This window comes from Manacus vitellinus, unplaced genomic scaffold, assembly GCF_001715985.3.
Source record: "Manacus vitellinus isolate BGI_N305 unplaced genomic scaffold, ASM171598v3 scaffold_2_pilon, whole genome shotgun sequence".
Taxonomy (NCBI): domain Eukaryota; kingdom Metazoa; phylum Chordata; class Aves; order Passeriformes; family Pipridae; genus Manacus; species Manacus vitellinus.
Window position 1 is genome coordinate 36,447,089 of NW_021940208.1, and position 16,708 is coordinate 36,463,796.

General features: G+C 40.4%; 1 protein-coding gene across 3 annotated transcripts in view; it reads right to left on the reverse strand.

Moving 5' to 3' along the window:
- Positions 1-16,708, reverse strand: part of KLF12 (Kruppel like factor 12) — a 238,114-nt gene that overhangs the window by 80,299 nt on the left and 141,107 nt on the right. For all 3 annotated transcript variants that reach the window (XM_029960879.1, XM_029960878.1, XM_029960880.1), the window contains exon 4: positions 12,028-12,568. In XM_029960879.1, coding sequence (XP_029816739.1) covers positions 12,028-12,568 — 541 coding nt within the window. The remainder of the gene's footprint in view (positions 1-12,027; positions 12,569-16,708) is intronic.

Here is a 16,708-nt window from a genome sequence, read left to right on the forward strand (position 1 = left end):
GGCAGACACATTCCACTAGGCCAAGTTGCTCAGGGCCCCACCCAATCTGGCCATGAACACTTCCAGAGATGGGGCATCCACAACTTCTCTGGGCAACCTGTTCCAGTGCCTCACTATCCTCTGAGTAAAGCTTTTTTTCTCGAAAGTGAACCTCATCACAAAAAGTTATGTTTGTATCTGCCCAATATTTAAATGTGCTACAGGTGACAGATTTGTGAAAGCTAATTGTTTGTCAACAAAATGAAAAATTTTAACAAAAAACTATGTAAACTGTGGTTTAATCTGACTTGCACTACAGTAGAAGTTTTAAGTAGCTAGCTCAGAAACTAAGCCTAACTTGAAATGAAAAAAGTTGTTACATAATTTAGTCTGTAATACAGTTATTACACACCAATTCTGATCATGTAAGCATGAATACACCTACATAAAAACACATGTTATAAATACATATGAAAAATCTTACATACTTTTGTTCCTCGTAAGACATGTTGCTTCATTATTATTGCAGATTACTGGCTCTTCAAATACTATTGAGAGTCCTATGACATTTGGTATTGGTTTTAGATTACTAGAGGAATGTGCTAGGATGAAAACTCTCAATTACCTTCTTTTTGTGTCTGCCAAGTAAGTCCTACTCCGCATACTCCTAACACAGCCATGAAGTTGCCAATGGGGTTGTACTTTCGCACCTAGGGATAATACGGCACAATGGGCACAGTTTGCCCCATCAGACACCGATGTTTGAACACACCATGAGGTGCTGCAACACATGAGCACGGTGAGGACAAAAGGCAAGGAATGGAAATGTACCAGTGGGCAAATTCAAAGGCAAGGAACTCAAGGACATTTTCTGTTATATTTTTGCAATAAACCTAACCAAAGCTTGTAATTAAGTAAGATAACGATCTAGGGATTATTCCCTTATTTTTTTTATGTCGGCCCACATATACATCCTTTATAGTCTCCCTCCCCATTTGTCACTTCTTTTCAGCTTGCAGACTTGAGTGGCCAAGGCACTGGGTAGCTGAGGTGACTAACCGGGAAGCTGAACTTTGCCGCAGCCAGACGGTGTAAACTGCCCTGTTTTCTCATCAGCATGGCTGCAGCTGCCAAGGGGGAAACAGCCTTTAAAGCTATTCTCCTACCCGAAATGAGCCATGAGAATAACCAACTGGCCAAAAGCCCAACAGATATCTCCTCCTCACCACTCACTGCAGCGTGCAAACTGCAGCACAGGATTTTTATACATTAAGAGTTCATGACTCCTACTTATGTCAACAGCTTTGACTTTCTCTTGGACATCTAAGAACAACTGTTGAACTGCTGGCACTAAGGTTTATAAATACCAGCCTCAGTTCATAAACACTGAATTAAAAGTAATTACTGGCCTAATGAACATCAAACGGGAAAGAATGAAGAGAAGTAGGTAAGAGATAATTTAGCAAATAAGATTAAAAAGGTGCAGGACAAGTGAGTGATGGAATGCAACTGGCAAGCAAAGTGGAAGAAAGCCCACAAAACATGTCAGTGCATTTTAACCTCCCTTTGTGCTGTACCTTGCCCTAACAACCAAGCTTTTCCTTGAACTTAGGGCCATGGGTCCAGAAGGAACTTGTCTGGGTCACTGAATCGAGTCCTCCCTAACACAGGCAGACACATTTAATTAATAAAGCCCAAGCCCTACACCTGAACTGGTTTTCTTGCTGCTCCTCTTGAAAGGCAAGATTTGTCCAACAGAGCTATCTGGTGGTTTTGTGAAGTGTGAATGAAGTTAAGGTGAGGCAAGAAAAATGAAACAAGTCAGAGACTGCTGCTTTCATGGGACAAAGGTGCCATTGAATAAGTGCACAGGAGCTATAGAAGCAAGCTGTTAGCTCTCCATGCTGAACAGACTGGCGAGCCAGGGGAGTTATTTAAGAACATCTGCAAGTGCTGAAGGCTGCAAGTGACCACACTGCTGTTACCCTCAAGAAACAATGGTCCTTTTTCACTACAGAAAGTACAGAGAATTGTTCATAATGCACATACATATATGCAATCCCTTCTCAATGCCCCCTTTGCCAAACTAACAAACAGGAGTTTCCCTTTGGGCAGTACGAGGAAATTCACTTTCTGCACTTGTTTTAAAGTAAGATGTGCAAATGGATCTCACATAAGGCACATATCAATTTGTAAATACTACAGAACTTGGTCTACCATCATTAATACTGTATCTGCCAGCTGTCAGTTGCCAGTAGGAAAAAGTCTGATCCAGATCAGGTACAAGCTTGCTTCTATTTCTATTGAACTAAATAGTTTTTGGCTTTAAAATTTTTTCTGGCTGTGGGGCCAGACAATACCTGATTCTGCTTTCGAGGGCAAAATTGCCTGTTCTACAGTGCTGTAAGAGATTTAAACTTGCACAGTAGCTTTCCAATGAGTACTGAATGAATTTGAGCTTTCTGGCACACGGCTGCATTGGTTTTGACATGGTATGGGATTAGCCATGTCAAGGAAGCAAAATCTCTGGGAAGGATCCAGGCTGTTGGTTGCTAAGGGCAGATGAACCTCTTGAAACAGGACACAGCCTCCACCTTCCCAGGGGAGTAACCCAAGCACAAAACCACACCATCACAGTATTTTTTTTGTTTTTTTCACTCTCTAAACTAGTGCTCCTGTCCACATTCTGGAAACTCTTGGGAAGGAGGGGACTGTGGATTTAAATTGCTCCAGGCTGATGAGAACCCAGCATGTCTCCTCCCACTTCTCACACATGCGTTGCTCATACTAAGCTGTTAGGTAAATGCTGTCCCTGTCTGTCATATCTGGGCTTCACCCAAGTATGTCCTAACCTCTCTGCTTCTTTCCAGTGATTAATTAGGGATACACACCTTTGTCTGATGTGGTCAGACAAAGCCAAGTGCTGTCAGAAATCCTGCAGTTGGATGCCTGCAGGTGTCATGAAAAGGACCATACACCACCACGCTGCTGTCACCACTGGCAGTTTTCAGTTACTGCAACCTGATTTACTTTAGTCACATTTCCTGTGAGTGAAAGGGATGAAAACTCAACCCATCAGTAGGCTTATGAAGACCCACTAGAAGTAACTTCATGTCTACATACTATCTTTCAATTAGAGGCAAATATGAGCCACTTGGGCTACAGATAAACAAAATATTTAAGAGACAGGAGAAAATTAAGTAACTTTCAGGAGTTTCATCGATGTCTGTAGCTAAGCCACACAGTAATTACCTGATGTTGAAATGACTCATTATGAGATGATGCTTGCTGGTGTAAAAGCAGAGAGAAAAAATTTCAGCATCCTGAAATACCGAAGGCTCTGTCTACTCCAGCTTAAAACCTCAGTTTTCTGCATTGAATTAACTTCTCTGCTAATAACTTTTTAAACATACATACAAGTAGGTCTGCTGATACACCACACCACAATAAAAACTGAATTATGTTTAGTTGCTCTCTTAATTAAGAATCTATTTCTGCTTTTTGAAAGGATTTACAAATTCAGAGTTCCATTGCTTCTGTTTCACATATGAACTCCCCATCCTGCTTTCTCTGAAGGATGCCTTTCAACTTGCTAATCAAAATGATTCTTCATGATGGGATTTTTTTGTGGCCCTGGCATCCAGCCACTAAGACTTGCCAGTCAGAAGCAGGGTTATGTGGCTCTGCAGTGTGCGGACTAACACCCAACACCTTTTTTAGGTGAGACATCAGCCTGGATGGTGGGGAAGCCCCTCCGGCCTTGCCAGTTCTGATCCAAGCCTGGGTGACGTGTTTTTTCTCGGAAACACAGCCCCAGGTTTTAATTGTGATGCAAGTTTAAATGAAGCAGAAATATGAGGTGCCTCAAATAAGTCAGAAAGGGTCATGATTACTGTTTCTTAGAAACTCCTCTCCAGTGGCTTCGAGTGCATGCTGGCATACAAGTTAAAGATCATCATTATCTGTAAGCAATGCTGCTGTGTACTTACTTCCATTAGGAATGGAAAACCAGTATTACCCTACATGCCAAAACTGACATTTACAAGAATCGCATTATTACTGCTGTTACACGTGTGTCCCTGTGTCTGCAGAGCATGAAGGATTGAAGTAGCAAAGTGACATTTGCTGCCAAACTCCTATAAGGATGGTAGTGGAAAATATGGCTAAGAAAATTGTAGGGCACTCATGTTGTAGCACAATATGCTATTAATCTGCAAAAGAAGAAATCATCTTAGTTTGAACCTAATAACAATAATAATAATAATCTGCCACTCGCAACAACCCCATGACCTAACAATGCTAACAGTATGTTTCAATCAGCCCCCATCTCCTCTCAGAGCCCTAGACCTCAGGACCTAGGAGACACTGGGAGAGAAGTGCCACTGTCTTCAGGTACCTGTACTGCAAACAGAACCATCGACAACCCTCCCACACAGCCGATCAGAAGGAGATAGGTGCCTTCAGGATGCTGAGCCTACTCGTCTCCATGGGCTGCATGGGAAATTCAGCAGTGTAAGCCCCCCTCTCTCCTCTTGCTGGGTGCTGGACCACCAGTCCTGGCAAAGGAAAGAGACTCAGTGTCCCCTTGAGCCATTGTGGACCTGCTCCTTGGTGGCAAGAGGACAACAGAAGCCTTTGCCATGCGATTCTGCAACACCTTGGTTTTCAGGGAAACTAGTAAAAGTGTCTGGGGGGGATCCCAGAAAGTGTCTGAGATCAGACAGCTGCACAGTGCTGGCAACAGCACTATGCAGGCTTGCTCGCTCCCACTTTCTTCCCACCCGTCACTGTTCACTTAATGTCAAAGAGGTGCCTCAGTCCCCAACACTGAAGCTAAAGAAAAGGATCTTTGGCCTCAGGGCCTTAGGAGGCAAATGTGGAGAAGTCATTCACAAAGGGTCAAAGTAATCGTATCAAAAATAATCATCTGCCAACAATTATGAATACTGCTGTGTCCAAACCACAACTCTGGAATCTAAGTTTGGCATACAGCATAGTTCAGTACCCGAAATGTTGAAAGAAGGAAACTGCTGGTCAACAGTGACTTCCTTTGCTTTCTTAAACTGAAACTGTCTCAAATGCCTCTGATAAAAAAATGTACCTGGGTGGACCAAATACCAAGCAGAGGAACCAACTCATCTCATCCTTCTTGTAAAATAGATTTTACAACTGTGCAAGCCCAGCCTCAGACTACAGTTTGATATCTGAAGCAACTAAACATCCTCCTTCTTGGAAATTTTTTTAGAGAAGAGGAGACCAGCACAGACTTGTCCAGTAGGAAGATGTCAAAAGAGAATGTAACAGACATCAGTACATGTTTTTAATGGTGGAAGCGACACTTTCAGATGTAGATGTACAGGAGCTATTTCAAACTATAACATCAGAGATTAAGTGTGGTACTCAGGTTTATTTAATGTGTTTTAGGAAACAGAATCCTGTCTTTATGGACCTAACAAATACATGTGAATAACAGTATTGATGATTTCCTCCTTCTAAGCTGGTCCATACTACATGAAGCACATATACGGAATTTTTCTTCCTATTTAAAGTTCATTATAAATGATTTATGCATGGAAAGAATGCTCTGTGCACACCTATCAGATTTTCAATCAAAACAGCTTGGTGCCTAGAAGAGGCAGTAGAACTGGTCGATTTATTTCATAAAACTTTATGTACAAAGCAGCAGTATCCATGAACGTAATGGTCAGAATATAGAGTCTACAGGGGTAATTTTTATTACAATTTATAGCAAGATTACCCATACTCCACAGTTTTCAGATTTTATTGAGATTTTATGGGACTATATGGCTAGAGCAGTTAACTGCACCTACCATAGCTATGGTTCACAGAGAATGGAAATTGGCACTGAATGCACAGTGTAACTAATCTACCAGGGAATATTAATTGCTATGATCCAATCAAAGGTAATATTTAAAATCATTTCAACAGTCAAATAATTTGCCATAAACCTGTAAAAGAATAGCTGTATGGAGAAATATAGAGGTGAGAGTGATTGCATGGATGTAAAATATGCACATATTTAAGCATCTCTGTCATCGGATTGTATACATAAACACACAAAACCATTTTTTAAACAAAGGACTTTTCTCTTTCTAAGCTATTTCAATGCCACAAAACCTCATCTACACAAAAAAAGAAACTACTAGGATTACTGAGATTTATATATCACCGAGCATTTAGTACACAAATATTCTATCACCAAAAGTAAACAAAGAAAACAAGGACTGAATATATTTAATATTAAATAAAATATTGCAAAGCCACTACACAATGGTAGCAGACTGCAACTTACACACTGCAACAAATATCCAGAGATATTTTAGACAACAGAAAGTTTCCAGCAGGTTGGTCCAAGACACAATAAAACCCAACGCAGAGATAAAACAAATGAGAAGTTTCAGGCATGTGCTTCTGCTGGATCCAAATCTGGGATAAAAGCAACCAGATCAAAGCTCAGCCCTGGTGAGAACACAGAGCTGAAGGACCAAAAGCATTCTTGACATGGCAGACAAGGAATTAACAGCTTCCAAGAGGTGCAGGGACTAAGGATACATCAAAATGGATTTCCTCATCCTGCTTATGCTGGGCTTTGTAAATAATATGCACCTACCTCATTACCTTCACCAAACCTGCTCCTACTTAAAAACATATAATCCATAAAATACATAAAAACATACAATCCACTGTTGATTAATCTTAAAACAGCATGTGTCTTAATTCAATCTCCTTCTCAGTTTCAAATACCACAGTGTATCTTATAGCCTGTGTTTTAACTCTGCATTCTGGCAAGAATTATTATTTGCTCTAGTTCTTAAATGTGTGCACCACCTTCAGGAACACAGGCCCCACCCTGAATACAAGCCTCTTCTCTGCCTGTTTCTCCTCCTGGCTAGCCACTGCCAACCTGCTTCTCCTTTCCAAGAACCACTAATGTTCCTTCCAGCTGAACCAAGAAAAAGGGGAAGAGAGAGATTCATTCTAGGGGGCAGCAGGATGGAGGTGGACAGGCTGGAATATGCACAGCTGCAAAGGATTTTTGTGCATAACAACAAAAAAATTGCAGCTAAAGTAGAAACTCTCAGCCTCAGTGCTCAAATTCAAAATAACCATCTCCTAAAATGTAGAAAGGATAATCACTTCACATGAAATAAAAAAGGCAACACTATTGGTTTTAATTAAAAGTCTCTTCCATAGCATAATTTATACAAACAGACCATATAATCTGACCTTTAAACATATGGAACAGTTCTGTTAATTTCTAACTTTGTACTACAAATTGTGTTTACTTCTGTGGAATAAACTTTACAGTAGGCAGAAATAACAGGTTGTACTTTAAAAAAACCACCATGGGCAGTGGATAATGTTGTCTTGTGATACTATCTAAGTCACAAAAAAATCTGCAGCAAAAGGTATGGATTTACTACTTATTAATATATTCACAGTGAGGAATATGGAATGTGAAAACTGCTAAAAGACACAACTGTATTTCTGTCAGGTCTATGTACAGACATAATATAAAAATAGTCCAAGCCCATGTCATTACAGCTGTTTATGTACACAGGAAGCAGATAAAGTTCAGTCAGCAGATTTAAATTTATAATGTTCTGACCACTAGATTTTGCAAATGCTTGTATCTTCTGAAAATTTAAAAACCTGTAAGAATGAGAATCCATAAATTTGAACCCAAATCCCCAGAAATATCAAAGTTGCACAGCTCCTGTCCTTGGTGCACCACCACCAGGAAGGAGCTTTTAAAAGGCCCTTCAATGAATGGAGTAACTCTTCTGAACAACAGAAAGGATATTATGTATGGCGAAACCTGCTGCTAGAGGGACACGACTTGCCAGTAGTATTTATGGATATCTTCTGAAAGCAAAGGACAATGGTCCAAATTAAGCTTGAGGTTCATGAGACAGAAACACTGAGGTTCTACAGATTTTTACCAAAAAAAAAAAAAGGTAGAATACATTTTTTCAACATAGAAAATGCTACATTTTTGTCTCCATGCTCTGTGAAGAGTGGCATAGTTTTTTCTTGAAAATTTCCTACAAAAGGAAGAAAAAAAAATAAAAATAGCTTGCAGCAGATATGCAGTATGGAAAATGCTACTCTAAACGGTTAACATATAGACAGACTTCGTGCAACTGAACATACAGTTTTAAGGGAAATCATCAGGCAACTTTATCTATAGGTGCTGCTACCTGCTTTGCCTCTAATTACCTTTTATCAGTCCTCATCACTGCTGAAGAGGGAGAAAAAAAAGGCAAGGAAAGAGTTTTTCATGGGACTTCAATGCTCTTTTACAGAATATTTTAACATACAATAACGTTCTGTCACCACCACCTAATCCACACATTAAAAAATCTCAAAGAACTTTTTAAGGCTGTGCTTGACAAGAGCAGGGACCACTGAAGGAAGTGAACTTTGTCTCTTTGCCATGTTGTAGGGGTGGCAGAGGGTACAGCTCACACCTGTGGTGCCCACAAGGACTTGTATCTGGCTCCCTTCCCCTCCGTGCCCGACAGCCCTAACACATCACTATGCTTTGTGCACACAAAAAACCAAGAGCTGTAGGTTGTAGGGTACAACTTGTACAGCTGGGCTGGTGCTGTGGGAGCAACACAGAGACCTCTCGCTCTGTGGACTTCGTTGGACTGCCTCCTGCATCGGGGAGGGAAGGTACATGGTCAGCAGAGGAGTCTGCATGCACCTGGGGGTGTGTGTGCATATATGTGAGTGCTGGGGGATTAAATGGTGTAAAGAACTTGTAGGAATTAAGTAAGATTTTGTAAGTGGCTGATGTTGTATTACTGATGCTGAACATATCGTCCATTAATTACCTTCTAATTGGGTGTTGTTAATAACTTCCTAAAAATGCTTCAATCTTGGTTTTGATTTAGACTAGGTTTTTATCCCACAAAAAGCATCACTGACATAAGGATGCTGCTGAAGCATCATAGCCCTGTCTCCCATTGCCTGCCTTGAGGTGTAGCACGTGGAACAGGTCCTAATGGGATCCTGCTGGCTGCTTGTGTATACAAGGGCTATTTCTCTTCAAAACCACGCAAAACCTTGCAAGTAAAGAAAATGGGAGAGAGGAGGCAGGACAGACAGCAGAAATGAGCAGCAAACTGAGAGGCACAAAAGGAGATCTGAGACTCTCCTGAAGGATGGTGAGACAAAGAATGCCAGGATGAATGACGCCATGGAAAAGGATGCACAGTGGCTGAGGAGATGACAATATAGGTTAGAAATATTAACAGATAAGGAGGGGAAGATGAAACAGAGCTGCTGAAAATGGCACTCAAAGAGCAGTCAGCAAGATGGGAAGGACTAGAAAAGTAGAAAAAATAGAAGAAGAAGGGGAAAGAGAAGACAAGGTAGCAATTTCTTGTGCTGGAGGGAAGAGAGAATTCAAACAGAAATAAGTATTTGCTTGAACTGCCTAAAAAAGCAGATACCAGGAAGACAGTTTTGTCTAAGAGAGAGAGATAAAGGAGGACTGGGAAGTATCAGGGAAAGCAGAAAGCCATCTGAGCAAAACACCTGGACGCATGATTGGAGGGATGGTGGCAGTCTGAGAAGGTTTTGCAATAAAATTAAAAATGAAATGGTTCTAGTCAAATCAGGAATGAACAGGAAAATTCAGCATGAGAAAAACAAAATTGGGAATAACAAGGAAAAAATTTTTCTCTGTATCCTGTTTCTTCCATTTTTTCCCCTCAGTACCTGAAACCTTGAAAAACAGGAGAAGTCTGAACTTCAGTCTGATGTAATTTTCACTAATTTTAGCATTAAAAAATTTCTGTTCGGGAAAGTGCCCAAGTCTCAACTGAGTGAAAAGGAATTAGACAGAGGCTAATGTAAATCTAACTTTAAGTGCTTCCGAACTGACACTCCTGGATCATCAACACAGTCTCTGAATTAGCACCAAAGCTGCAACAACACAGAGACTAGGCTGCCAATGCTGTCTGTGAATCAACTGCTTCAATGTGTGTATTTTTTTGTTTCTGAAAATTATCAACGTTCATGTAGAAGTTGGAAGTTGTTACTCTAGATGACTCCAAACCTGCATTTGTCCATCAGCTGGTAGAGAGCTAGCAACTAATTCAATTTAACAGCAATGTCCTGTTAGGATCTGTGTACATTTATTTCTTGTTTTCAGCACAAGAGCTGATCACTGAAGGAAATTTAGTCTGCACACATAAATTTATTTAATTGGTTAATTTGTGCGATATCATTGCATATTATTACTTGTATCGTTTTACATTAAAGAATGAAAAACACACTCCAGCAAAACTCATACCTAGAGTGGACTGCCACCCATGATTCTTCGATTGTATTTATTCAAATTAACCAGAACATTTATATCAAAAGCATTAGGGATAGCAAAACGGGTACAACTGGTGCAAAAAAAATTGATAAATTCAAGAACTGTTAATCCCTTTTCTCTTTAACTGTTCGTTAATAAGTGTTGCAGGGCTGGTTAATGACCTCTGCCAATAATAGCACAAAGGTCATATTGTCAGGGCAGCCCAGATGGCATGGAGTTCATGGGCTGAAATCCCTACAGCACATTAAGTTCTGCAATTTTGTTCCAGTTTTACGAGACCAGAAAGTGCTTCCTATAAAGGAGACTACTACCAGAGCCAACTAGCACCTTTGAAAAGAAAACAAACAGAAAAATTTCTGGATGAGCTCAAGGTCAGGTGCAGCTTGAGGCTCCAAAATCAAAATACAGACTAAAAATTTCCTTTTTCTTTTTTTTTTTTTTTAGACAATATGGTGAAAAGTTCTGCTTTTATTCATAATTTCTTGACATAACGACACAAAGAGCTAATATTACATCACTGTATGAAGTGTAATAAAAAACCCATCATTTTCAGGCTTAAAACTAAACTCAGATCAACAATGAGTCCATTTCCTATGTCCAATCCCATTGGGAGGGCACAATCCACACCTGGGTACTGAGGGAGCAGTAGCAGAATCAGAGGCTAATAGACAACCAGATACAACTAAACATCAGAGTGACCCATCACTGTAGTCCTGTGCAATAATACACACCTGCCAGTTTATCAAAAACAGACATGAAAGGTGAGGCAAAACCTTGTAGAGACCTGGTCATTATGAAATTAGGTATGGAAGAGATGTTATAAGATACATTACGAAATGTCCTGCAGTCTCATAAGCCCCAAAGTAAGGTTATATGTCAATACCTTCCCTTTCCACCTCAAGCAATACCTCATTTCAGGGGAGAATTACTGTATTTTATTCACTCACATGCAGTGAGCCTTGAAATTAGTGTCTCTCATTCCTTTCTTCATATTCCCATCTCTGTCACTAATGCTGCCTTTATAAAGCTATAGTTTTCAAGGTATCTGGGCACAACTGTTCTCTCTTTTCTTCCTCCACCCATCATCTCACCATCTCTAACAAGTTTTAGCTCCCTCAGTAACTGTTATGTTTGCACTTTTACTTGCTTTCCAGCTCCCTTTTCTGTGTTCTTTGGACACCTCAAGAGTGTATCCGTCCTTCTGGCATGTGCCTTCTTCCTCCCTTCACACGCCTCTCAGGTCCTGTGTCTGCAAAACTCATTTCCAGTATACAGCCTCGTGTGGCTTCCTTCCCTTTCTGTTTAATCTGGAAGAAGAAACCTTTCTGCTGTTTAATCTGGAAGAAGAAACCTGATTGAAAGTATTGTACTGCCACTCCTTGAGCTTAATAAAAGCCTTTCTTTCTCACATTCCTACAGACGAATGATTGCTTTCTCCTTGCTGGGGACCAATCTCTCTGACATTCCTTCCCTTGCTAAACCTGAAACACCTGGTGAGTTCTCCATATTCATCTATGATGTTTTACATATTGACACTTTTCCATTGTCCTATTTCTTCCTCCTTACAGTGTAAGTTATATGTCTTTTCAGCAAACAACACGGTATGGAAACAAACAGCTTTATAATATTATATTTTTCTCATGTAAGAGCAGTCTCGGAGATGCTACAGATGCACAAAACTGGTTGCACCTTACCTTTGACATGGCTTCTCCCATCCTCTAACAGTGGTACTACTATAGTGTTGTTCATATTCCCAGGTGATCTCACAGCTGTATAGACAACAGGTACCGACTGTACCACCACAGGGATACGGTGCACGTGACTCATTTTGTTGGACTGCAAGTTCATGGGACTTGAAGGTGGTACTGGATGGATAATGTGCAAAAACTGCTGGCCTCCAACACCAGATGCAGAGGCCACAAGAGGACCTGGAGTTAATACTGACGGTACAGACGCCGCTGAGGATACTGATGTTATTACAGTGGGTGATGAAGCTGGCCGACTAGAAGAAGAAGTAGAAGTAGAAGAAGGGGAGGAGGCTGATGCTGTCATGGAAACCGGTGAAGATGAAGCTGCTGTAGGGGATGACCTGGCTTTGTTTATTGACAAGTCCACTGGTTCAGTCTGTGTTTGGAAGTGGTCTGTAGATAATGAATCCTCCGTGGGGTCTGCCTTCATGTTGTTTAGTAACAAGGGTACAGCATCCATATCTGGGTAGTTGTGGACGTTTGGAGACTGTTGAGGAAGTACAGAGGGACATAGTTACATATGTGGCTAGAGACAATTTGCACACACAATTGCTAATGCACATCACACAATTTGGTCATGAAAGCCACAGGACTTCTTTCCTTTTCTTGTGTCAGCTCATAATTTTAAAGTACAAATCATGCTGCACTGCAGCAGAGCTTCTCTACAGACAGGCACACACACACAGTTATGGCAGTAGTACAGAAAACCAAACTGAGTATAAAACGTTTGCCATGCTACTTCAAATCTCACTCGATCCAAAGCAATTATTCCATATACAAGCAATCTTTTTACAGTACCTAAGCAGCTCTAAATGTATTATCTTGATCTCTAGATTACAATATTTAGTAAGTATCTAAAAATATAAAGTCAGAAATATTTAAGCTAGAAATATTTTAACACATCTACTCTAAATAAACTAACAATCAAGCAAACTATTAATTCATTTTGTGATTTTTATAATCAAGTATGTTAAATATTTTCACAGAAAACACTCCTTGTTTTGCATCAGAGTCAAATTTCAACACAGAATGGAGTTCTATTGCAAAAGGAAAACAGAAACACTAATATTAAAAACTCCAATAATAACAACCTAAGTGGATATTATCTCTGGCGTGCTGAAACATGAGATGTTCTAGTAGATCTAGCTGATTTAGTCTGGTTCTTGAATCTGACATTTCCCCCCATTTGAAAGCAAGAACATCTCTGGAACAGTGAGTCTTTCACTATTCACACACAAATCAATATAAAATAGAGACCACCATCTAAATAAAGGATTCACCTAGATCCTGGATCCTGCTGTTCTGTGGTAATACAAATAACAAAAGCAAAAAATCTCATTTTGTAAAGACAGTGGGAAGATCTGCTAAGAAAGAACACAGAGTGAAGACCAGGTTACTTTTCAAAGTGCATAAACAGCTACAAGTGAGAAGTCCATGAAAACTTCTTCTTTAAGAAGGCAAACCCGCCTGTAATTGTCCAGTAATGATGCCTCTTAATTTCCTCTGAAACCACCTTGCCTGGATTATTATCCATGAGATCCCCCATTGTGCCATCATGAAGTCAAAACCATAAACACACACGGCACAAGTAGTTCATTTGTCAAGTCTTGACAAGTCTCATATACTTGCAATTGGGGACACTGGTTCTGCTAAACTAAACTGACTGGTGACAGAGGAAAGGCAAGGCAGAGAGGGACACCCTGCACAGATTATACCCAAATCTTCATAAGGCCAAAGGCAACATCCTCTGTCTTAAATGTTCAAGAGAAGGGGGATAACTTGCATCCAAGGGAGATGAGAGATCCCCTTGTGCACATGGCTGCACAAGTGTCATATAGAAGCAGTACGAATTGCCAGCTCTGTGCACAGGGCAGATAAATCCACCATGGAGGAAATCCTACATGTTGCCATACTTCCAGGTTTCCTCTGAGTGCCAAAGGCAGATTTCAGGTTGACCCAATGCCGCCTGCCTCAGCTACACAATATGTTATTCTGTGACCTGAAGGATGGATTACCTGCTGTTGCTGTCCTTCCTTGCTCTTCAGAGCACTCTAAAGTGCTCTGAGGGAACTGGGGACTTGATGTACCCAGTGTATGCATGTCAGACTGCTAGTATTAGTCTTCTAATTTCCAAGATACTTCTGAGACTGGACACAAAGAATCCACATGGATCTCAAAAGCAGTCTATCAGCAAACGGAGCACATCTGCCCCAAAGTCCCTCTGGCCTTTGCAGCAAGCAGCACTAGGTCCCCCACAGGAAGAGTAAAGAAGAACCCCAAACCCTTATGTAGTTAATGGCAGACAAAGTATTTGTTCTGTGGATAGAACTAATGGTCTTTACGACAAAGCACGGGTCATTAGCTTCCAGATTTTTCTAGACTGTGCTAAGAATAGCCCTTTGTTTTACTCAGTATTTACACCTAGTTTTTTGAGACTTAAAAAAAAAAATAAATTATCATGTAACTTCAGACTATCATACAAATCACATTCTCTTTTAAGAGCTCGTCTACATTTACTTTTGTCTGTACATTCCTTGTATTGCATATATTTTTCCCTAGGTGCTCTCTTCTTGTCCAGAGCTGCTGGAGGGACCAGGCAGTCTCCGTGTACTGTGGTAATGTCGTTGATATTATTAATTACTTCAGTCTTCAGCAGAGAAACTAAGCGTGAAACTTTACAATCTCTTCATGATTTTCTTCAAACAGGATGAAAACTGGTATACCCTTCAATGACCTCCTTTCACTGTCAAAACTGTAAAACTAAGAATGCCCTTTTTTTGGTAAATTCAGGTTATGACTGATGTCAGCTGACATTACAAAGGCAGAGGATCCTTATGAAAAGAGGTTTGTGCATCTCATATTTAAGATAAAAATTGTAAGCAAGTGCTATATTTTGTTCTGCTGGTGGTGAGCAAAGACCTAGCCCAAAAACTCACGCTCCCTTACAGTGACCTACAACCAGTATAGATGTTTGTCCATGATCTCAAATTTTATCTAAGTTGCCAAAACTCTATTTAATCAGTATGTGATTCAAAACTTTGAATATTAAATTTATCATTATTTTCTGAAAATGAATGTTATAAGTAAACTTTTCCTAATGGTGACTATTCCAGAATTAAGAACTACAGGATGAAGTGTAGCAATGAAGCTGAAAGAGATGGATGAATTCTCAGCACACTATTTCTTAGCATCTCCCACTAATGTTATTAACTGAGAATTAACTGTTAATTTCTCTAGACAATGAATGTTGTTGTTAGTTTTATTTAATGGAACTACATCTTTTCTAATTGAGAAGATAATAAAGCTATGGCTGGGATATTCAGAGGTATAGCATCAGCCATTCTGTCAGCTCATAAAGTCAATTGGATGAGAAACAAACAGTTGTGTGTTATTTCTCCTGTCTCTCTAGTCCTGTTTTTCCATCCTCATCTAGTGAACTGAGCTTCTTGTGGTGGTGTAGGCTCAGTTAATTGCTGGTTTGGGCATCTGAAGCAGGTTTTTTGTGTTTGGTTTCCAAAAGTGTCTGTGTTGGTTTTGTGAACTTCATTTTGGTTTTATGCATCTAAACTCTGTAGCTGACAGTTTGGCAGCTTCCAGAGCATTTGGTAGGTTAGAAAGGGTTCAGCCTGAGGTCCTTGAAACTGAGTGGGCTGCCTTGGACGTATTTCCCAGACCACGGAAATACAACATGAAGGGGTAGAGCTCCACGTGGCTTCCCTCATCTCACTGCTCCTGCCTGCTGGTACAAAGGAGACAGACAGCTTCAACCCTGGCATCAGTTGGGACTCAGAAGCAAATATCAGCAATGCCCTTCTCTGCAACATTGTCGTTGCATCCTTATGCTGTTCACCATCCACTCAAATCCAGTCTGAGAGAGAACTGGAAGGCAGGTTAGGATGGCTCCCTGCTACAAATGGTTTTTCAATAAAGCTGCAGCCTCTATTAATCACTGCTCTTGGCTCACACTTCTGTGCCTGCCCTTTTAAAGCTGTACACCAGTATTCTCTGCAGTGCTCTGTTTCATTAGCTTGTCATTAATAAACACCGCCAAGAACATAACACATGATTTCCCTATTCACGAAGCTTTTTTTGGCTGAGTAAAAAAGCATTCCTTACTGCCTTATTCCCAGACCATTATGGAAAAACAACCAGTCAAACTCACAACAAGCCATAATACCCTGAGCAAAGCATGGGAAGTTGTGGCTGATAACATCCCATCTGTTGGATGGCCATCCTTTCCTGCACAGTTCTTCCTCATCTTCTTTTCAGCCCCCTGAACTCTACCTCCTCTTAACTTACTTGAGAGGAAATTTTGCAATAGCCCCCTTCAATTCTCTTATTTTACTCATGGCAATCTCCTCTGTGTACCAATATTGTCTCCCGTCCATAACCAAACCATGAAGAGCTCATAGTTTCCATCCAGCTACAGTTTAAACCAGACAAAAAGCAAAGATCATTTTGTTTTCAGCAACTCATCCTCACACCTTGAAGTTCATTAGATTCACAGGGTGCTAAGCTGAAGTGAATCCTTCTACCTTTGTGGACTTTTACTGCTCCCACACAACAGAGTTTGCAAACCTCCAACAATCAGCTGTCAGATACTAAAGTGTCTTCCTTTCTGGCAGCA